Source organism: Passer domesticus, chromosome 1 (genome assembly GCF_036417665.1).
Source record: "Passer domesticus isolate bPasDom1 chromosome 1, bPasDom1.hap1, whole genome shotgun sequence".
Classification (NCBI taxonomy): Eukaryota; Metazoa; Chordata; class Aves; order Passeriformes; family Passeridae; genus Passer; species Passer domesticus.
The window spans coordinates 46,812,130-46,836,455 of record NC_087474.1 but is presented as its reverse complement, the minus strand read 5'-3'; the positions used below and the strand labels follow the sequence as shown (position 1 = coordinate 46,836,455).

The window sequence follows — 24,326 nt, the reverse complement described above, 5'->3', positions numbered from 1 at the left end:
CCCTTCAGATGTGTTTGTACTACTGTTTGTAGCTGTGGGATGACCCAAGCTGTAGCAAACTGGTCTGGATTAAAAATAACTATTTGGGAGGGAAACTACTAAAGGTAACACTGCTGTTGAAAGAACTGTCTAGCAAATTATACCCTGTAATACGTCCTGACCAAAGGTATAAGTTTTCAAACCACAGAGCAGGTTTGTAAACTGGACATGTGAGCAGAGTTCACTGCCTTTTTCTTTTTTATTATTTCATTTTATTTTTGTAAGTGGCTGCATTTTGAGGGATTTAATTTTTTTCTTTTTAGCTGATGTAGGGTGTCATCAAGCATACATTGATCGATCTACCTGTCTAATGTATTTGTCAGTATTTCTGTCTGTGGGGAGAAATACTCTTGAGTTTGGGTATTGCACAAAGACTCAGACTATAAGAGTTTCCAGCAGTTTCACGTGTTGATGAGCTCTTAGCACTCACTGCAGTCTTTCATGTTCAGCAGCCTAGACATTCTTCAGCTCCTGAGGGTGTGAGCAGGTCGGGTTTTTCCAAGTCTGGTTTTGCAAAGGGAGTTGTAAAGCAGGGACATCTGTGCTATGCTGTACATTCCTTTCTGCTTTTATGCTGTACATCACTGGCTGATGAGTGCATATTTAACAGAACTTGGGATTTGTTGAAAGGAGCAAACATACAGAGGCACAGCAGCCTAAGCCTGCCATGGTGCTTCTGCTTTCCTTTCTCATCTCACTTCAAGGTACTGAATCTGTTCCCTCACATCAGGGTCTGTCATTCACTGCTGTGTCAGCACACTAAGCAAACAGAAAAACTACTTCCTCAAAAGAAAGGAAACTTTTTTTTTCATTCAGTGTCCTAAGCTGTCAAAGAAAGGCAGCTGGAATCAGTCAGTTGTCCTCTTATGGTCTGTTCTTGTTTTTGCTTGAACTCTCTGCACTACTGTTAATAAGAGGTCTCACACAAGATGCTCTCTGAAAGATAAATCAAATTGAAGGCCTCCTTGTCATTGCTCCCAACCTGGGCTCAGCACCCTCAGCAATGTGGTCTTGTAGGCTGTGTGGCTGAGAAGGTCACCAAAATGCTTCAGAACATAAAGCTTTTCTCTGTGTCCATAGGTGAACCTACACTGCTCTCAGTGTACACAGGTGAATCTACACAAACAATTAAACTAGCATTATAAAGGGCAGGGGGCAGGTATTATAGGAGGAATGAGGAGCCAGAAATTTTGCACTGGAGCAGAAACTTCTTTCGTAGCCCAGTTTTAGAAGACAACGTATTTTATAACGATGCATTTAAGGTATATCCTCACTATGGAGTTATCTTAGCCACCTTGGTGCTACTCCTGTAAAGCCAGCCTTGTTTGAATGGGGCTATGAGTCACCCATACAGCTGAGACAAACCTAATGTTTTGGTGCTGCTGAGAGACGGTCCAGCTCCCTCCCACCTTCTCCCATTTCCGTTCTTCAGCACAGTCCTGCTTTTTTCCCCAGGAGTTAGTTCCAGTGTCTGTGTGCTTCACAAAGCCAAACCAGCCTGTTAACTTTTTGCAAAGTATATGATCCTGTTAGAAAACCAACTCTCTAAAATTAGTTTTCTGCTCAGTTAGGGACTTGAAGAAACAAGAGAGGAACTGGTCATGAGTGGATGCAGAAAAGGCCCTTTTTTGTGGCAATAGACCCTAGGTGTGTCACTGAACCACGACCTGAGAGCAGATGTGCTGTGAAACACTGTGAGGGTGCTGGCTGTCTCTGCTCTTGTATTGCACCCTGGAGACTGGCCCTGAGACTCTGGGAGAGCAGAAATGGGACATACTCCATGGGGTGGTGACTGCTGGTGTTCTGCAGGGATCCCCTCTGTGTGCTGTGCCAACTGCCCTGGGTTGATGCAGCTGGGAACAGCCCTACATCTGTAAGCCCAGGATGAGTGGAGCTTCTGTTCATGGTGTGCTGCAGCTGTGCTAGAAATCAATGAATTTTGTTAATTCAAGTTTTATTCTCTGTTTTCCCCAAGGGGCCAAGCAGTGCTCATTTGAAGTGCCATCGCGCTCAGTGCAAAGTTGCTCTGAGGTTTTCTTTTCACATGGATTTCATGTTAGAGGCAGCTCTTAAGTTATAATTTGAGTGTGTAATTAAGTTTTAGTGGGTAGTCTCTGGAAAACAAGATTGCATCTTTTTATATAACTTTCACTGAGGAAGAGTCCTATATTTTATTTATAGTTGGCTTTGTTTATTGTGCTACTTATTCATTATTTCAGTGAAGTTGATGACTATTAAAGTACAGTGACCAGAGTAAGAGAATGTAATTCCCTGGATTTCTAGTTACTTCTGTTTAATTTCGCAGATGATGAAAAAAGTCGTAGTATAAAAAGTTGACAAGAAATAGCAGTGCTTCCTAGGTAGTTTTCCATGTTATATTCCTGAATATTGAAGAAAATTAGAGTGTGTTAGAGAATAGAGAACTGTGGGCATGGTGGGTGCAAGCAGAAAGCTGTTGGGGTTGGTGGTAGCATTCATGGGCCCTAGTGAATCTGAGAGTGCACCTTGTCAATATGAATATATTTATATCAGCAGAGATGCAATGCCTCAGAAACTGTCCACATGTATCTTGATCTTGTTGGTTGTTTTTCCTTCAGGCTCATTCTTGCTTCCACAGCACTGCTACGAGTCTTATTAACTGAAAAAGGGGAAAAAAAAAAGATAGTTTTATGTTTGTTTTTATGGTTTGGGTGACCTATAAATTATAGAAAAGACTGCAAGACAAGTCATGAAGAACAAAAAAATGCTGATTCCATTCTATAATTATCCATGGTGTCCAATCATTTCTCAGACTGTGTGTTTGTATCACCAAAGAGTGGGGTGGATGTGTACAGGCAGCTATTTTTCTTTTCTGAGACTTTTCAGAAAGTGATTTCTACAGCACTCCTAATGCTAAACTTTTTTTCAGAACCCAGTCCCTGCCTAGTTAAGAGGAGCTGACTGTGCAGTCCCTCTGCTGGGGTGTACAGACTGTCTAAAGAGGAAGCTGCTTCTACTCCCCCTCAGAGTGCAATGCCCTAAAATGGGGCAGAAAATGAGCAATGCTGCTGAGTCCTAGGTATCCTAATGACTGATAAAAAATATGTTCAGGAACCAAGGTGGAAGAAGGAGTTATGTCTTCTTGCTACCTCAGCTGTGATAACATAGTTCTCTCATTCAGAGCTGTCTTCTGTAGTCGAGCCTAGAACCTGTGTTTCAGAAAATCATGTCTGTACAGATAGCCCTTCTGATGTAGCAGAAGACTGTTAAAGTTGTGGGGTTTTTTACTTGATATATCAGAATAGTTGTGTGACAGGAATAGACTCTCAGCCTTCCTTAGAAGGAAAAAAATTCCTCATAATGCCTTATAAAGCAAGAAAAAGAAAATGTAGTTCACATGCTGTAAATATTGAAAGACCAAAGGGTTTATAAAAGGATTCTATATTTATTTTTGTTATTGCTAGTAATAATAAGAAGGGTGATCTCATGGGAGGGAAAGGGGGAAGGTCTATGCAGAATTTTCAGCATTTTTTAAATTAGCATTATCCTGATGTCTATGACTTGCCATTTGGCTTAAATAACACACAGTTTCTGCCAGGAAAAAAAAAAAAAAAAAGGCGACACTATGCTAAGCCTAGCTTCTTGACAGTAACCAGAACAGAATTGTTTATGCTTCTGTTGAGAAGATTGTTCTTCAGACATCTGCTTCATCGATGAGGCTGTGCTGAGCAGCTTTATTGTCATACAGCCATGGCACAGGAACATGCAAGTTGGTGCTGCTAAGACAAGGTAGCAGATAGCCTGGTCAGCAGATAGTTATAAGACAGTTGTAATTGCTTAGTATGCAGATTGGAGAAAAAAGCACCTTGCTTTTAATTTTAGTTAAATTTTGCCGTCTTCCTATTGGAAATAATAAATGCAGCTAGACCAAGTTCACGTAAGATTCTAAATAAATGTATATTTGTATGGGTTTTGTGTGTTGACTAAGAGGAGCCTTCTATTGAGCACATGCAGTTGCAGGGTTGGCTGCTGTACAGCTGGAAGTCTCTGAGAGATCAATTGTGCATGCTTTAAGGACAAATTGCATTGTCCAGTGAAATTCTAGCTCTTGGCTTGTCTTACAGAGATAATACTGTATACCAGCCCAGTGGAAAACTGAAGAAAGATTGATTTGGAGCTATTCCCACTTTAGCACACTTTTTGGGACAGTTGCTCAAATACCTGCTGGTGGTTTTTTCCATCCTAGTCTGATGAGTATTTCAGCAGTGCAGTCAAAACGTTTAAGGTGTCCTTGCTCACAGTAACTTGTTCCTGTCCGGCTTCATCTGGAGAGTTACACCACTACTATTTCTACCAGGCTGGACTGGGAGACTGGTGTAGGTTATGAAAAGTGACAGTAGAAGCTATTTTTAATACAATATTCCTTAACCCAGTTTAGTTCCCTGATTGAGCTCACAGCATTGCCCCAGAAAGCAGCTGTGAAAGCCCAACTTGCTAGATAAATGGAAAATGAATTTTCAGAAGATAGGAACAATACTAAGCTAGTAGTTTTTTGCCACTATATAAAGTAGTTGTTTTCCACCCTTCCTGGCTACTGGCTGCATAGTACCTGCTCTCTTTCTTGTTCAGCTCCAATGCTTATTTGACTCTCAGTGATGCAATTCAATTTGCTAAACTGTCGGAAACTCAGTCAGCCAATGGAGGGAGGAAATTCATTTGTATTTTTGACAGCACAGGGTTTTAAACAGGCTCAGCTATTCCTGTGAAGCTTCACCTGGAAGCATAGATTACTTAATCTGGCATTGCTGCCAAAATCAATTCTTGTCCAACAGGGGTTTTACGTAATCTTCATTTCTTAGTGCTTCTGTAATGTCGGGAGAGGGTGATTATTGTCTATGAGGAGAAATCCAAAAGAGTGTATAAAATCAGGTTATCCTACTATACCACTGTAGAGATGGTAACGGCAGGAGAATGAGAAAGGGCTTCAGCTCCATCTTTCAGTGCAGTTTCCATAAAGAATGAAGGTGGAGTAGGATTTTTTTCTGGAGTGGCTTTTTTTGTTGGTTTACTTTTTTCTTGCTTGTTCTATTTTGGGTTTGTTTCCCCATCAGTCTTCAGGCTTGGATTACACCCTCCCTCTCAGCACACACAAGTACAATTTTTCTTACATCTTTTACATATGCAAAGCACACACTGTGGGCTTCAGATAAAATCATAGAATCGTCTCACTTGGAAGGGACCCAGAAGGATCATCGAGTCCAGATCTTGAGTGAATGGCCCCTATAGGGATTGAACCCACAGTTATTAACACTGGGCTTTAACCAACTGAGCTAATCTCAAGGTCATCTGAAGGTGGAACTGTCAAAGATCATATTTTGGAGGGAAGAGAGGGAGAGTTGCTGGTCCCCCCATCCTAAATGTGATTTCTCCAGGCTTGATTTTTTTACTTTGCCAGTGTTTGGGAATATTAGCATTTAAATTAGCCCTTTTAAATGGTGATATCTTGTCGAGAGGAAGAGGGATGAGGAGAGGAGACAGTTTTACTGGGTTTTGTTTAGCAACCACTTTTGTAAAATATTATACAAAGAGTAACTCCAGCAATGGATTTATATTTCCAAATATTCTCTAGAGTATGAATGTGGGCAAAACGAGTTTTTTATTTTTTTAAACTCCAGATAAAACTGTAGTATTTGCAAAACCAAGAAAAATAATGGGAAAAGTTTAAAATATCCATTTCTGCAACTTTCCAGGATGGTTTTGTCTGATGGATTGTCTATAGCTGTGGGATGTTGTGGTGGCTGTGAGGAGTCTGAGGGCTGCTGTGTAACATAATAGTAATAATAATTTTGTAGATTATTCCAGGTCAAAGTGTTTCCCAGATGTTATATGCTTGTCATAGCCACACCTTTTACAAAGAGAAGCCAGAAATTTGTACTCTTGGATTTTTCTTAACACTGTCTTTACCTAGGATGTGCATTATCCTTGTGTTTGCCTCAAAAGCAATTGCCAAATGGTGCTTTAATGTGGTTGACAGGTTGTTCATCCATCATCCCATCAGTGTTTCTGTAGAGGAGGAGGGTTTTGTGAGCATCTTTCACCTTTGGAAACAGTAGCCCTCTCTAGGGTCATACTGCATGAAAAGCTTTTATCCTCAGTGGTACTCTTACACAATTCTGCTCATGTTCAAGCAGTACAGGCATAGAAACAATTGTTCCTCTGAAGTGGTGTGACTGCTTTAGGTCTTGATATCGTTAGCTACAGTGGCTCCACACTGGCTTCCATAATGGGACATTTTGGTTTTTTCCCCCAGTTCAGACAAGCCCTTCCTGTGCACTGTGTGTTACTCCAGCTGGGGTTTAGATTTGGGGTTCTTTAGTCCTTGTATAGCAGTTTTGGCACATGAATAGATAGGAGTTGATCTGGTCAGGTCCCTGCTAACCTGGTCTCTGCTGGAAGCTGCTCAAGGTGTAACCTGCAGTATTTGAGCAAGTAGTAAGTCTGTGTGCTTGCGAAAGTCCGAAGAGAGCTCACTGCTTCTCCTTGGGATTCATTTGGGAGTGTATCACAAAGTTCCTTTGAGGCCAGACAGGAAATATATTATGGTAGAAAAATATCTAACCTGGTAAGTTGTCATTCATGTTATTTTGCATTAGGTTGGCATCTATTTTGAGTTTCCTGCCTGTGTAAAAATCGCTGTGTTTGTCTTTCACCACTATAGAGTCTCAGCCTTTCACAATTGCTATTTAATTTGTCCTTATAACATTTGCTTTTTGGCCGTGGTTTTGTTCCCATCTGTGCAAGTGCAATTGAGGGATACTTTCTTTAGGGAAAAAAAAAAAAAAAGATAAAGAAAAAAAGATAAATATAAGTATTGAGTTAATTACAGTGTCCAGATCAGTAAGGCTTTCAGCATTTTTGACCCTACCTTGGTAACTCACCAAGAAGGGCTCTACAGAGCTATTTGGTTGCTACCACAGAGTCAGCCCTCTGGAGAAAAAAAGTTATGTATATATAGAAAGAGGAAAGCTGATGGAGGTGGCAGACTGTACTTAGTTTCTTTCCAGGCTGACTTGCTGGAAGAATCAGCTTGGCTTCTCCTTGGTGACTTTTTCATGGTCTGTGGGTAAATCTGAGAGGAACTCCTGCTCATGCCAGTTCCTTCTCTGTTATGTTTTGGTTTGATGAGAGATGAAAATAGCATGTGTTGCTTTAGAGAACAGCCTCCATCCACATCTTCAGTGGTGAAAGTCAATCTATAATCATGTGTTACTGCAACATTTGATGTCCTAGATTGATTGCTGCTGTAGTCACACCAAAGCAAGAAAAATCAGTGGAAATTGTTTGATTTAATACAGTGGCTATCTTTCCTCCAAAGTAAAAATTTTTTTCTTTGTATTGCTTCACCAGAAGTGTCTTATATAATTCAATTATTTCTACATATTGTTGTAAATTTATATTTTCTTTTACTTTGCACACTTTTTGACCTCAGGTTAACTGATTGCTGATTAACTCAGGATGGATAAGAGTTCTGTAAATGCCAAGAGAGTTGCTGTCTAAATGTTTTGTTTTAGGATTCAGATGTTCTGTAATCCCTGTCTCGGTCATGGAGAAAATGTCCTGATTAGAGCCTGTTGTGAGAAATCCCTGGCAAAACAGAGTCTGTCCTTTGAAGTGCTACCAGTTTGCAAACACCACACTTGTTTCTCTATCAGAAAAACACAGCCCTAATTTCAATTTTGTTTGCTGCTTAGCCGAAGTCAGCACCTGGAAGAAAGCAGCTATTTTAAAAACTAGCCTGGGAAGAGTGCTATGAAGTTTGGCTGACATGCCTCAGAAAGTTGCAAGGATCCATGCACATTTGGGAGATGACAAAACCCATTTGTTGTGGCAATTGTTCTTGTGGTTTAGCAGAATCTGCCACAGCATGGAAGCACTTAATTTGCAGAAGCACAGGAGTGACATTCTGGTGAAGCTTGGATCTTCTACTATGGAAACTGTTTTGAATGTTACTGCTCATAAAAGCATGTTGAGGGTATTTTCCCCCACTTGTTAAGGCTGTCTGATCATCAGGATGTTTTTTGTTTACTCATTATTACTGGCTACTCAGATGTTGTAGTATAAAAGAACCAAGGGCATGAAATCCGAGGAGAAAATCTTGTCACTTCTCTGATTTGAGTTAGGCTGTAGCCCAGTTTGTGTTTGGATTCATGGTAAACTGTGCCAGCACTATCTTCAGGCATGAGTATTGCAGCTCACAGCTGGCAGAGGACTTCAAACCACTGTTCCTGTGGTTTCTCCACTGACATTCACACAAGCCAGCCCAAAAGCTGCCCTCCTTGAGACTGGTTCCTCTTGAAAAGGTGGGAGGAATTACCGCTTTGCCAAAAGTGATAAAAGCCCCAAAACTGTAGCTGCATTCTAGGACAGAATTAGAGAATTGAATCAGTGATTGGAGAGCTTGTAGTCCTAGAGCTCTTCTGAGCTGAATGACACTGCTGTGCAGCTTGCTGTGAGGGAAAGTGCAAAAGGGAAGACCAGGGAAGAAGGTGCAGAAAGGAAAGAGGAACCTCCTCTTTGTCCTTTTTAACACTAGTCTGCCAAATGTGGAACTGCAGTCAAGCCTCTGAAATAAAACTGTGAAATAGATTTAGAAGGCAGAAGAAATGGTTAAGTAAGAGAAGAATTGAGTTTATTTCTTTCTAGCTCTGTTATTTTTATATGTTTAAGTGGTGTTTCAAAAAGAGGGTATCTATCTTTGGTGCCATTTTTACTACTTACCATCCTAGCTACACAACTTTCAACAATGCTGATGACTCTGACATCACTATTAGTGGTGGGGACCACAAGTAAATAAAAGAGTTCTCCAGGCAATGGGTTACATATTGTTGAAACAGTACAGAAGATGCTTAAGGTGTAAACCTTTATTGTTTTGTATCATCAACCTTTATTGTTTTGTATCAAAGGCTTTTTACATAAATGTTTTACTAAATTAGAATGTCTAGATATGGGTTTTTTTTCCTAACAGAAGTTAACACAAATATTCTGAACAAATATTTGAAATTGATTTGGAGTGCTCATTACAGTTACTGAACTGATTCTGTTCACAGCAAATTGTTAGCAATTTACTGCCTCTTATTATATGCATGTCTGTGAATTTTATGGCTCCAGTATGGGGGGTTGTATGTAGTAAATAGAGTACAGATGTTTTGAAGTGCTTTTCCTCACCTGCAAGTTTTAATTTTGCAGACGATATCAGAAATTGCAGAAGATAATGAAGCCCTGGTAAGAACTTGATTAGATCATCACCTTGCATACTACCTCTACTTTTGCATGACCGATTCAGGCCCTTGCGCTAATCTTTATATGTAAATACAACTGTGCATATGCATCAGCAAGTCTTCAATCTTCTCTGTTTTATGCTCTTTGATGCCTGTTAAAATTTTCTGATGAAGCCTTTTTTTGCTTTGCCTATGGAATGAGTGCTTTATTTCTGTAAATTCAGCAGGGGCTTTTACTATTACTGAGGTAAAGCTTTTGATTTGTTTTATTTTCTAATTTTGGAAAAAAAAAAAATTCCCCACCTTTCCCAATTCGCCTCTTGAATTTCATTGGCTTATGTGATTGATAGTTGGTAATTTTAATGGTCAGTGTTAGTGAGATGAAAAATAAGGTCATTGTCCCAGTTTGAATTCCTATTACTTGCTAGTCCCAGGTGATGCTAGTTGTTGTAGATAGCTGTATAAAGGGAAACTGTAAAATAGTAAATGGGCTCATATCAGAATTTTCCTGCCTGTTTCCCTGATTATTTTGAACAGAAAGCTTCTGTTTGCTCAGATTTAAGTACAGGTTTTGATAAATTTGAATCCCAAGAGATGTTGTAATATCTTGACTGGCTTGCAAATTTGACATGTCAAGTATAGCTAAAATCCAAGGAAGCAAGAGCATAATCAATTAAGCATGTCTGTCATTCTGAGAGCTTGATGTGATTGATCATGCAGGAAATGCAGCTCCCCATCCAAACCTGTGCTAAATCATACTTTCACAAATCTGCTGTAAACCAAGTTCTGAAACATTTATTTTTAAATTATTACCTAATAAATAAATGATACAGTAAGAATAAATCTGGCAGGAAATTTAAATCCTTCTGCTAAGTTCAGTTTCTTAACCTAATACAAAGTAACTTGTTTCATAATATAAAAGTTTAGATTAAGGGGAAAATTGTTAAAGTGCCATGAGGCTTATGGAATTCTTGGCAGCATGACCTGAAGGCTCTGCTGCTATTCAGCAGAACTGTGAAAGGCTAGACAATTGGGTAGAGAGAAATCTAATGAGGTTCAAGTAAGTGAAGTGCATGGTCCTGCACCTGGGGAGGAATAACCCCAACCACCAGTACATGTTGGGGACTGACCAAGTAGAGAGCAGCTCCGGAGAGAAGGATCTGGGAGTCCTGGAGCATGACAACTTGGCCATGAGCTGGCAGTGCCCTTGGGGCCAGGAGGGCCAATGATATCCTGATAAGATTGAGGCCAGCAGGTGGAGGGAGGTGGTCCTCCCCCTCTACTCTGCTCTAGTGAAGCCACATCTGCACTGCTGTGTCCAGCTCTGGCTTCCTCAGTACCAGAAAGGCATGGAGCTCCTGGGACAGGCCCACTGGAAGGCTGCAAAGATAATTAGGGCTCTGGAACATTTCTCTTAAGAGGAGAGACTGCAGGAGCTGGGCCTGTTTAGTGTGGAGAAGACTGAGAAGGGGGTCTTGTTAATGCAGATAAACATCTCAAAGGCAGGTGCCAAGAGGATGGTGCCATTTTCCCATGGTTCCCAGCAACGGGACAAGAGGCAGTGGCTGTGAGCTAAAACACAAGAAGTTCACTTCAACACGATGAAGAACTTCTTTACATTGAGGGCAGCAGAGCACTGAACAGCTGCCCAGGGGGTTAATGGAATCTCCCCCTGTGGAGACATTCCAACCCCACCTGGATGTGTTCCTGAGTGACCCTGCCTTGGCAGGTTGGACCAGATGATTTTCAGAAGTACCTTCCAACCCTAAAAAGTCCTTTTAGATAGCATTTCCTCTCTGCTGTGAAAATAGTTCTTTGTGGAAGAATAGTCTTTCAGCACTTCTCTATTTCCAAATTCTGTTACACTGTAGCCTTCTATGGATTAAGTTTGTCCTCAGGACAATACTGAAATACTGACTTACAGTTGCATTGCACCCTGGTTTTGGGCCTGATCCGACTGAGGACAATTTAGCTTTGTTTACTCATGTGAACAAGGTTTTACCCACTTGATCCTTATTAAGAGGATCCTTATTGGTCAATGTAGATGTATCACATCATGAATACAGTAGTAAATAACATGTCTGTGACTAAAGTTTATTCTAACTTTGGGACTCAAATCCTGCCAATAGAAAGTTCAGTTTACATGGAGGTACTCAGATATTAATATTTTGAGTGCCTCAATATATTAATATTTTGATTTCCAGCAGTAGTATGTGAGATAATAAAATTAAGTAACACAAATTATTGAATTTGGGACTTGTACTGAAAAAAATACTAGAGCCATTGTTGAAGAAGTGAAACCAATAGTTCTGGAAGCTGGCTTGGTCATATGTTTTGAAGGTAAAGTGTTTACAGTTTACAGTTCAGTGATGTTCTATGAGTGTAGTTATCCAACATCCTGACTATTTTCCCCTCATGTATTAGTGGGAAAAGATCTAGTGAAATGAGAACGATAAAAAACCCCACAGAGCTTGATATCATGAACTAAACTATAATACTTCTCAGCATCCACTTCCTGTCTTCTCAACTAAAGATACTTAAAGGAACCAAATGCTAATTTAAACAAACAAGTTACTTTGGATGTACAGGTTGACATAATACATTTTTTAAAACCACATGAAACAGCTCTATTAATTGACTTCTGCATTGCTGTGCTAAATTGTAGTCAAACCAAACTGATTGGAGAGTGGTATTTTTCCAGCATAGTGATGCCTGGGCTTTTAGGAAAAGTAGTCAGTTTGAGGAAATTGCTGTGAAATGAACAAAAGCAGGAATTTAAAAAATGGGGGAATAAGGAAAAAAAGGTAATTCTAATCACATCTTCAACGTGTAATAGTTCCTCTGGGCTAGTTTCCCATGCTTAATGTACCTTTAAGTGGATTTAGTTATACTCCAGAGTAAGAGTATCTACAGTTGGATTTATTCAAGAATATTTACAGTTATGTTTAAAATTCACACCTTGTTTTTCTTTAATGAAAATTAATTTTCAGATATAGTGAAACCCTGATACTAGGGTTACAAAGCTGTTTCTTGTTCTTGGAATGCAAGGGATTTGAAATCAGTAAGGCTGACCTCTTTTAATGATGCAGTGAAACTGTACCACAAAGAAATATTTCAGTAGTGCTTAGCCAGCACAATGAAAAAGAAAAAATCTGTGTCAATTGCTGTGTAGCAGTTAAGTGCATTTTCTGTAATCATTAGAAAAATAGGGGCAGCTACTACACAGATTGTCCCATCATTTTCATCTGTACTAAGTACCAAGCAGGTGTGAATTGCTCCTGCTTTGATTCGGCAGTGGCTTAGTTTTACTCTTGGAAAGGTTGCTTGAAGAAACAGAGCAGTGTAGAAGCAGTGAAGAGGAGCCATAGCAATATAAAGTTCACACTGTGCTGGCAAAGCATCCTGCTACATCATCAGTCTTCGTTTTAGACTTAGTTAGATTCTGGTCCCCATGGCTTTTCCAGAGCTCTTGTCCTCTGATGATTAGATATATTCTGTTCCCCTGTTTAAATTTATTCATGGCCATTTATCCTTGACAGCTCCAATTTAAAAAGCTGTTCTTACTCTTTGATGTTGACCTCAGTGATGTCAGGCCTTTCAGCTGCCAAGTATTAGGCTGTGAGCCCAGATAAGGGACTTAGTTAACCACTCCTGCATTTAGTAGTAGGCTGCTACTCTCCTGTTACCTCCTGCCCAATTAAATTGTTTCTTTGCTGATTTCCCTTGCAAAATTAGAGCTCAGATTTGGTTCTGTTTCGCCCATGAAAATGGTAAAGTGGTTTGTGTAAAGGTGTGCATTCTTTGGCTTCTGGTCCCAGTGGGCTAGTGGCTCTGTTTCTGGTTGCAACAGAGAAGCGACAATTAATTTCCAGATTTCACTACACAAAGGTATTTTTAATATAAAACATGAGCTTGGTAAAAGCTTGTATTCCTTTGTTTGTTACCTAATGACAGTTGAGTCTGACTTAATTATTTTGATTTACATAATCATTTGAGCAGCCAAGTATTTTCCCCTCCATAACAGCGATAAAATGTTCACTTTGTTATATATGTGAAGCATGGATTTAAATTTTTAAATTTCTTTTTTAAAAACATCTAGGGGATTTGGGTGCTAAACTGCCATTAATTTATTTGAAAAGTAATCCAACTTGCTCTAGGCATCTTTCAAAATAAGCACACGGGATAAAAAGATGGTTCAGCCTGTAGAAATGATACTAGAAGGCATGTGAGAGGTGTGGTAATCAGGATCACAGGTACATTCCTGTCATTTTTATTTTCAGGAAATAAAAAGTAGTATCAAAATGTATGGAATGGTTTGGGTTTGATTTTTTTCCTTCACAGTTTCCTAAGGTCAGAATACAGAGAATTCTTAGGAATTTAAATTAACAGGTCTGACCTGGTATTTCTCTAAAGCCTAGAGATGTAGAAATCAGCTGTTGCATTAATCCTCAGACAGGTTTGTCAGAGAGTTTGAGGACCCACAGACTGTGTTAGAGCATGGCCATCCACTGGAATGGCTCATGCTGGGACAGCTGATGGCATTGCAAACCTCAGCTTTCTGCTGCCTGGCCAGGACCTGCTGTAGTGAGGAGATGCTTCATGTCCAGCTCTCACGATGGGGGTTAGAAGAGAGGAGTCAGCAAAGAACAGTGAAATTTCATCAGTTGTCCCAATGAAAGGCATCCAAGAGCCAGAGCAGTATTCAGAAGGGCTTGTTAGAAGTAGCTTGTCTGAGAGCAAAGGTTATTAAGATGTCAGTGTTAATGAGATATGAAATTGCAATTACACAGTGCATCTTTCTGATAATTTTTCCCCTCTTGCTGCATTAAAAAGCATCTTCATTAGGAATTGTCCTCAAACTATTAAGTAATTTAGCCAGAGCAGCTAGGGTTTGATAGTTACAGAACTGTTGTGATTTGTGCTATGGATTATTCTAAAAAGATTTTATGAAGAAAAAGGCCCATTATTTTTTGGACTTTCTGTATGATCAAAACCCTTACAGATGCCTTGAGTTAAACAGCTCTTACCATTTTTTTTAAAGATTGCTAATTTTATAAACCAGCTTTAATTGCCTTGAAATTTCTAGCCTCTCTCTGCTGCTCTTAATAGTGTGACTGTGTCTGTGTGTGTGTGTTTTGAAACTAATTACTTGAAAGTCTATTTCTACCTATCCGCTTGTGTTTAACCACTTAACAATGAATCAACACCCTTCCTCTCCCCCTGCAGATGCTTTAATCCTTATCTTGCCCTAGTTACCCTGCAGATTGCTTTCATCTTCAGCTGTGCTACTCCTAATGCTTATCCCTTAAGCCTGGCTTTTGACTTTTGCAGTGGCACTTGGTGTATAGGTGCGTGGCAGGTGCATGTGTATAGCCAGATATTTTAGAGAGACATAGTGTGTATGTGTGTGCTGCATAATAATAGAGCTGAAGTATTTCTTGCTGCTTGATTAGTCCCAGTGTTGCACTTCTTCAGTCATTAATTATTTGAAGCAGTCACTGGAGTGACATCTGATGGGGTGTCTGAACATTTTAAGTTGAAAAGTGCTTTCACCTTCTAGATCCCAAATGGTTGTATCACTGTCAGATCTACTAAAACTCGGTTTATACATTCAAACCAGAATTGTCAGCTCCATTAGCCCAGTTTATTCCCCAGAGCTGTGAGGAGCATGGATTAATCAGTATTAATCTGGTAGGATTGATCAATAATTTTGATTAAAAGACTTAATGAGACTGGTGAATCCAGGTTAGTTTGATCCCTTTACATTCCAGCCACTACTGTTCTGAAGATGAATATCCATGCACAAGTTTAATGCAGTTTAAGTAAGCCCTCTAAACTTTACTTTTTGTTGATGGGGATTAGTTTTCATGTACAATTTGTTTATTGAACAGCATTCATATACTAAATGCAGGTTAACTGACTAAATTTTAAAACAAGAGATGAGAAAATTTATCTCTGCCAGTTGTATGTATGTGCTTAGTTTAACCCTGGGAGATTTTTATCTACTTTTCAACCTATATGGCCTTGAAACTTATTTAGTTTTAATTAATAATAATAATATTAATACTTATAATATTAATATTTCTTGTATTCGTAAAAGTATTCTGTCATGAAGATGCATGCTGCAAGCTTTTAGAAGAAAGCCTTTCCTAGGGTTGCTGTTTTATTTGTGGGTTCATAAATAACTATATTATGCAAAAGGAATTAACTGGGGAATGTGACAGAACCAGAGCTGATTAAATTTCCTTCAGAGCCTTATTGTCATCTTAATATGAAATCCTTGGTTATTTGGAATGCTAATGATGACATTTTAAATCTAATGTGGTTCTTAAATGATATGCAATATTAAAGACACCCCAAACAAACAAACCAACTATGACAACAAAAAAAAAAGGCAAAAGAGCATCATCTGCTCCCCGAAACCAAACCCAGAACTTCTAGACCATTTGTTTGCTGAAGAAAGTATTCCCTGCCAAGTTATAGTGGATTTTTAGAGACATTATTTTTCTTGTTTGCTCTTTGGTGTAGGTTTTTCATTTTGTCATAAGTAATCAGAGCCTCTGTGCATACTTGTATTTACTGAAGGGAAAGGTGTTGAGGTATTTTTTGGGTTTTACTCACAAAATGTCAGGAATGGCAGGGGTATTTTTGGTGGAGGAAATCTCAGGAGTTCTGGCAAAATGTCCTTTCTTAAGTGAAGAGGCCATTAAAGGCTGCATCTTGCCATCAGATATCCCTAAATGGCCAAAATTAAACCAAATCCTGCTACTGGAGTTGCTGCATTGGAGCTGAGGCATTTGGCTGCCTTATTTCTCTGTACTGCTGTAAATGTCTTCCATCTGAGTGGATGTTGGATGTTCACTTTTTTGTGTTGGGTTCATGCAGGACAGTAGGATAAACAACAGATCAAGGAACACCAATTAATTACATTGATTAACTATGGCTGTGCTATTGGACTCAGGTTTTCAACATGCTAAGTTTTGCAGTTCCAATCTGACAGATGATTTTTTTTTTATTCTATCTTTTTGTTAGGTGTAAGCTGCTGTATTAAAATCACTGGGACTATTCATGCTGTTTGATTGTCTAATTTTGCTTTTTAACAGCACAGTACCTTTCAGGCAGTTTGACATGCCCTGAAAGCTAATACCCTTTCAGGATCTCTGCACTGCTGTTTGTACTGAGTAGTTCATGGAAGGGCTTCACTGAAATCCTTGTAGCTGCTGACTGTTTGGTGCCATGACTATGTATAGAAAGGAAGCTAATCATTAAAAGTTGTAGTTTAATATGAAAAGTTCTCGTGCATCTAGTCAGTTTAAATGAGCTTAAACTAGTTTTGAATTTATTTTGAGTTCATACAAAGATGTGTTGAATTTCAAATTTACAGGAGTAAAATGCAGGGTAGTGGCCAGCAAAACCTAAATAATTTGAACTGCATGCTTTGCAATTTGGTTGCTCATAGAGTAAAAGAGATGCATCTCCAGGTTTAAAGAAAGCAATCAAGGGTGCATTTAAAAAATATATTTGCTTCGTTGAAAGAGAAGGAATAAACAATGCTCTCACTTCCCACCCATTTGCTTGATACAGAGGTACCAAAATATGACCTTCAATTGATGGCCTTCACTTAGGAGGATTTCATAAGTGCTAAGGAAGAAGTACACTTCTTTCTTCTCTTAGATCTGAATCTCTGAATTTATGAGAGGAGTTTAATTTGGACTGACTGATTTTTTTTTATTTTATTTTTTTTAGCATTGCATGCAGTGTTCTCTTAGGGGTTACTTCTCTTACAACTGCTTTCCTCCAGTAGACTATTCTTGTTATCCATGCTAAATTGTTTTGGAGACTACCTGTAGCACGGCCTTTCTTGCTCTTCTGCTACCTCTTAGTCCATAATTGGCTTCATTTTCCTGCCTTTCTGAAAGCTTCCTGCTGCTTTATTCCCTCGGTCGTTGCCCTGCTGCATTACTGGTAAATGTTGTCATGACTCCTGTCTCTTGCAGCTTTGGAGATATGTTGTCCTTTACACTGACTGCATTTGTTGAGCTGATGGATCATGGGATTGTATCGTGGGATACATTCTCTGTGGCATTCATTAAAAAGGTAAATTTGTAATCAATGCTATCTGTTCTATATCAGTTTAAATATTTCAGGTGAGTTGTGATTTGGGTTTGTTTCTTTTTTCCCTCCTTTGTTTTTTTCCCAGGTACATTATTGAGGTCATTGGTCAAAAAAGGTGCATGAAAATAAGATTAAAGTGCTGTTTCAAAATATAAATGTTTGTAGTGCAGAATCTGGTTCAACTTCTGTGGAAATCAGTTGGAGTGAGTTGAGATCAACACAGTATTAGGCTGGTTACATGAGAAATTGCTTATTCAATTATATTGTGACCTCCCTGTGCAGATAAAATACAGTTAAAGCAAAAAAATTGGTATTTTGGTGTAATGTAAAGTAAAATGAGTAATGCCATATTTCTAGGAAAAAAAAACCTGCAGCACTGAAATGTTTCCTCTGGGGCATTGGAAGAAGAGAAATGAGTTAGTTTCCAATTTGAAATTAGGGTGATATCTGAGTTAATCAAGCTGAACTTTGCACCTCTGAATCTTGCAGTTGAGGTATGTGGTTTTGAAACAGATCTGTTCACGATTTGCAACATATCCTTCTTTACTTACATGTCAGAGATGCACAAAAGCAGCATAAACATGGTAGTACCCTTTAGGTACAGAGATATACAAGACTTCAGAAAAAGTTATTGTTACTGATTCATTTACTGGGGAAGAAAAACCCCAAAACCACATAATTCTTCTTTACAAGGAATTTTCAAACCTGATTGAGTTTATCATAACTTAAAGTGTATTTGAACAGGTTCAAAAGATATCAGTAACTTCACTAAAATAATATCAGAAGAGTAATTAAATGACTATAACCTGTGGCAAAGAAACCTTCATTTTAGCGGAGTGTGTCAGAGCAAGGGCTTTAAATTTTGTTAGAAAACTGCTACCATCAAAGGAAAGCAGAAATTTACTTTTGTTGCCAAAAGTGAAAGAAGGATCAACTATGAAAAAAGCATTAGATACTTTAGATACTAAACCTCAGTTTTGGTCAAAAGAAAAAAAAATAGTGTAACTGATCTGAGTTTTGTCTGTTTTCTAAATTTCTTTTCCAATGTCATAGTCAAGGAAGGTTGTGATGACAGTGTTGTTACCTTCTAATGGCAAAGAAAATTCTACAACTGCTTTTAACTGAGTGCAGGAGACACAAAGTCCAGAATACTTTATTTTCTAGGGGAGCCTATTACGGAGCACATGAAGAAACTTGCTAAAGTTAGTTTAGAGTATTTACTTTGTTATTGACTCAAAACAAATGTCTTTGTCCAACTTTTGCCCTGTGGATTTTATTGTAACAATAGAAGAAATTGTTGTGTTCCCCTTGTTAATGGCTCATCTCTTCTGTCAGGCATTTCTATAGGTTTCCCTGGATAATGACCCAATTAAAAAAAACCTAAAAAAAAACCAAAAAAACACACAACAAAAACAAAACAACCAAAAGCATTTTCACAAAGTACCTATATAAACCAAAACTGGCAAGTAAAACTGGAAGTGAAGCTGTTGAGCAAGAAAGGGACCAAGGAGAATGATAGGAGAGTGTGGTGGGTCTAATGCTGGCCAAACCCCACTGCACCTACTAGAATTATTTACTCATTTTCTGCTATGAGATAAGAATTAGGAGAAGAGCAAAGCAGGATCAATACTTTAAAGAGTATAAAGAAAACTTTATAGCAGAACTAAAAGAAAGAATAATGAGAATCAGAATACAACCTTCAGAATACTCTTCCACTCACACGCTCTTTTCCTTCCGGCTGACAACATAAAGAGACTAAACCAGGCATTTTCAGCCATTTAACACCTCTAGAATAGTCTTCCTTCAGTTCTCTTAGGGAGAGGAGTCTCTCTTGCTTTGCTGTGGAGACTTCTCCACAAGAAACAGTTCTCTTGTGGCTTCAATGTCACAGCGAATCAGCCACCTGGGAAAGGAAAATCTGTTTGCAGTGTGAAAGTCCCTCCCATGCTTTACAGCTTTCCCACAGCTGCTTTCATGGGCCATGTCAGCTTATGGGGTGCTGTTTTAAGGATGAGCTGTTGCATGAGAGCAAAAGTTATCTTAATCCATCTCTGGGAAACAGAGGTTTTCTTCTTCTCTTGCTGAGGCAAGGTTTCTCATCTCTCTCATTTCTCTCTGTTCAAACTTCTCATTAGATCACAGAGAGAAGAGAAACAGAGGGACAGAGAATGACAGAGGTTGAGGAAAAAGGCTCAGGAGTGTTCTGATCTGCATGCAGTTGGAAGCCAAAAAGGCAGAGCCCTCAGTGGTGCAGTGTGGGCATGAGACAAACCTAGCAGAGCCCCTTTGGACCATGCCTCATCTCTGTGGCAGCAATCTACAACTTCATCCTCACTAGCTTCTCTGATGTTGGCTTTTGACAGGCCACTTGAGGTCCTTGATGGGCTTGCTCAAGTGACTAACAGGATGGATAAGGGAGTTGATAAGTTTCTGCTGAAGGGAAACTTGCAATCAAGTGCTTCTGCCTTTTGAAACTGTTCTTCATGTTAAATAAAACTAAATTTGAATGGGGTTGAGCTAATTTTTTTCTGGAGTAGTTTTTAAACTTAAAGATATAGAAGCTGAAGGACACCCCAAGGGGAACCCCTGACTGCTTCTAATGAATAAGTGCTTGGTGTTGGTTGCAGAGTCTCTCCCATCCTTTGGGTACCTAAAGACTGCTATTCCAAGTGCAGCAGGTAAGATTGTTGCTTTCAAGGAGTACTTTGTTCCTTATTTTAAGGGAAAATAGCATCATTGGAAAAGCTTCCTTACGATATACAAAGTTCTCTCAAGACATTGTTCTTGTTTATGATGATATATAGCTCATTTCCAGATTCCATAGCTGCCTAAAGGATTTGGCAAGTTTGGACTTTTCCAAGTTCTTAGAAAAAGTCACAATGATTGGTTATCAAAATTGTCCTGGTTCTGGCCAGGACAGGGTTAATTTTTGCAGTATCCAAGAATGGGCATGGCTAGGACCCAGAGGTTATTCTATATCACCTCACATCATTTACTGGGGACAGGGGAAGGGGTTCCTTCTGGGTGGGTGTAGCGTGGCAGTGGTTCAGGTATTCCTGATTTCCACGTTGTAAGCATTTGCGTGTGAATTGTTCATCTCTCTTGTGCCCTCTGTTATTGATAGTATTGCTGTTTCCAGTAAATTGTTCTTATCTAGACCCATGATGTTTACCTTCAGTGCCTCCAATTCTCCTCAGGCCTGCCACAGGTAGCACAGGGGGAGTGAGCAAGTGGTGCATTCTTTGGGGTGCTCAGTGGGAGCACTAAACAGGGAAATACCATTCCTAAACCATGACAAAAATGTGCTACACAAATTTGGTACTTCCATGTTTAGTTCCTACAAGAGGAATAATAAAGTCTGTAGTATTGTTTAAGATATTTTTTTAAGGCTTTAAAAATTACTTATGTAATTGCTGTTTCGTAAGTGTATGATGCAGAGTCTTAGTGTTGACAAATTGTTTACTCTACCTTCTAAAATATATTGTGCAGAAAACAGGGTGGCAGCCAGAGAAATATTTCTGTATGTCACAACTGTCAGTTGTTTTTTCTGTAGTCAAGTGCAGCTCTAGTTCCTTACTTTAAAATTATATGCACCGTTTAAAATTTTGCTATGCACTAAATCTTAACAGAGACCACAACTTGGACAGAATTTTCAGTATGTTTCTGACAACAGGATAGTGCAGGCAAATAACTAATGAACATGCATAATGAAAATCAGATCTGTTTCTCTCACTGTTTTTTCCCCTGTGTTCTTTTTCTGGTGCTTTTCAATAGTAATAATAATAAGTAGTAGTAGTACTATATAACAACTTTTTGTTTAACTTTTGAATTCTCTCTTTTGCCTTAAGTGAGGCTGAACTAGGAGGAGAACTCATATAGTTCAATTTGCTATAGGTTTTTCGCCTACTCTGTTTACATATTTAGATCCTATTTCAAAGGAGCATGAATATGTAAATTCACTGTCTGATTCCTAATTTCTCTTGAAATTGAAAGGAAATTAAGCACCCAGACTGTTCTTTTGTATGTGGCTATATATGCAGATTTTAAGGTTACGGGTATTTTGCTGAAGAAATAATGGTATCCTTAATGAGACACATCCATGTGACAGGTTTTCATGTGGAAGTGCAAAGCAATCAAGGTGCTTCTGTCTGAAAAAGATGTAGTGTTTTGCTGAGCTTGCATTATTTTAATAATCTGAATTTTTGATAAATGAATGCATCATTATTTTTGGATGTTGAAAACCCTCTCTGTGCGTGATGCTTAATAAACAAAAACCAGCAAATAACACAAATTTGAACTCCTGTTGATTGCTGTCTCTTCTCAGGAAGGCCCTCTTTTTTTCCCCACATCCAGAACTTCAAGTGTGGGAATAGGATTTAATTTTAATGCAGTTTTGTTCTCCCTGGAACCTGCATGACTTATTTTTCAAGGGAGACAAGCCTATTATTTCTGGCCAGACTTCATGCTTCAGCAAGGTGGTTATGAATACACACAGCTTGACATGCAAGTTAGTTACCCAGCAGATGTTTTGCATCTATGTTCAGTGTGAAATGTCTTTTTAAACACACAAGATGGCTTTATACCTTGTGTCTGTGTTGATGATTAAAAGATGTTATGGTCCAAGGTCAGGAGAATAAATGAGGCTAAGGCAGCCTTTCCTAGACGAAGGTTCCAGTTATCTCTACTGTTACATTTCTGCAGGTCCCTGATATGAAAATGTTATATCCCAGTGAAGCATTAACTGCCACCCGAAGGAGCTGCTGCACCAAGAATAATTCATAAATGTCAGGGCTCCTAAAGAGGTGACAGAAATCTGGCAATTCGGGACACAGTCTGGACACACGGTTTTCCTGCTGCACAGGCAATCCATGGATGCCTGAAAACTGAGGCAACCAGGGGCACTTCGTTTAATGTGTGAGCAGTGCAGAGTTGCTCTGTGCGTGCACTGCCCCTGTCATGGGCCCTGTGGAGATCTGACAGCTCTGGCTGCAATGCATCAAAACACATCTGGATTACCATTAACAGAGGTGGGGTAGCACAGTGCTTTGGACACACAGATTGTTGATCTAAAATGCACACTGTGATTTGTGTACTATTGTAAATATTATTTGGCTCAGGATTTGCTGGGAGAAGATACTGAGAGTCCAGAATAGAAAAAGGCAAATTGAGTTGCCTCTCTCCTCCTGTTTTCTATGCATTCATGGCTCAGTTATTTACAGAAAGTAAAGTAAATATATATTCTCTGAATTGAGTTTCACTTGGTGTAGGATGTTCCTGCTGTGGTAATGCAAAGCAAGTAGCAGAGCAAACAGCAAAAAGCAAAAGTGCTGGAATAGATTAGAAAAAGAAAAATCCATCCCTCTTTCTTTCTTGTCTCCAGCCAAAGTTTGGTGTTTTGCTCCTTCAGTACTACTTAAGATGTCACAAGTGCAAAACAATACCATTGTCCATGTGTCAACATTTCAATGTGACTTTACAGGCAGCTGGACAGCTTTTCCAAGCATAGGACAGGCCTTTCTTCCTCCCATAGGGAAACAATTCTTAGGTCTCAGCAAGCATCCAGAACTGGAAACAGAAGTTATGATTATAGTAGTGGCTTGTAGCAGGAATACTGAAGAGATGCGTGAAATCTTCTGGAAGGAACATATCAGACTTGAGACGGGGCCACTCTAGTCTGTTCCTTGGCTGTAGCGAGCACGTAACTGTGGTCACACTACGCTTCTGTCTGTGTTTTCTTGGGTGCCTTTCATTTTGACTGTGCTGGTGTTGGTGTATTTGAAGAAAACCCCTGCAGTTCTCGCTTTCTGCATCAGCAGAAGGCAGGTTTCTTCCCGGGAAGGTGGGTACATGGGCTGGGCAGCATGCGGGAGAATGTGTGTTGTCACATCTTACTGCACAGCTATATTGACTCTGCAGATGAGTGTGCAGCTTGTCATTGCCACACTTCAAAATAGCAGAGGTCAAACTTGGTTTTAATTAACGTGCCATTTGCTTGTGGCAGCTTGCAGTAAAAGGGAAGGTTATTAATGAAAAGCTGGACTCTAGCCAGCGTTATGGAACCAGTTGTCATGATCATCAACAGAGTTTTAATTGGTAACCTGGAAAGAGATTTCAGCATTATTGGTAACACCAAGCAGAAGAAAAAGGCATGATTTTCTAGATTTTATTTTGCCAGAAAGCTTAGATTATAAGTTTCTCTTTTGAAACATTTGCCTTAAGCCTAGATATTTTTAGCCTGTAAAAAATTTTTGTGGAGAAAATGAGAACTAGTTTCCTTGTTTTTTCTAAAGTTTTCTACAAAAAATTGTTGAAATTTATAATGCTGATTTATCATGTTTGTAATGTAATGATAAATGTATTTCAGTCATGTGAATATTGACAATAACCTCTGGTGACTTGTGCTAGCTGTAGACTCTGTGCCACTGTGTTCTTTGATAGTATATGCTATGCCTGGTTCATCATTTTCAGGTATTCACTGATAACTGGCATGTGGACAAGACTCCCTTTTATCCTAATGCCTTTCTGAACCAAACTGACAGTTTTCTTTCTTACCTTTCCCTGTTTTCATGACGAGATGCAAATTCTCTGAATGATTGTATTTGCAGATAGCAAGCTATGTGAACAAATTTGCCTCGGACATCTCTATCTTGCAACGGTCGCTGGCAATCCTGGAATCCATGGTGCTCAACAGCCATGACCTGTACCAGAAGGTAGCACAGGAGATCACAATTGGGCAGCTAATCCCACATCTGCAGGGGTGAGTGGCTTTGACTGCCGCTTGATATGGTGGATATTTTTTCCCCCACAAAAATAGCACAACATTTTATACTGTAGTAGTAGTCTAAAGACCAGCAACCTCCTTTATGATTTCAGCAACCTCCTTTATGGTTTCTACATCCACTGCAAGTGACTGCA

General features: G+C 39.2%; 1 protein-coding gene across 4 annotated transcripts in view; it reads left to right on the top strand.

Annotated features, from left to right (window-relative positions):
- ELMO1 (engulfment and cell motility 1) overlaps positions 1–24,326 on the top strand; it is a 300,321-nt gene that overhangs the window by 87,930 nt on the left and 188,065 nt on the right. For all 4 annotated transcript variants that reach the window (XM_064418260.1, XM_064418282.1, XM_064418276.1 and 1 more), the window contains 3 exons: positions 9,265–9,300; positions 17,294–17,393; positions 24,017–24,168. In XM_064418260.1, coding sequence (XP_064274330.1) covers positions 9,265–9,300; positions 17,294–17,393; positions 24,017–24,168 — 288 coding nt within the window. The remainder of the gene's footprint in view (positions 1–9,264; positions 9,301–17,293; positions 17,394–24,016; positions 24,169–24,326) is intronic.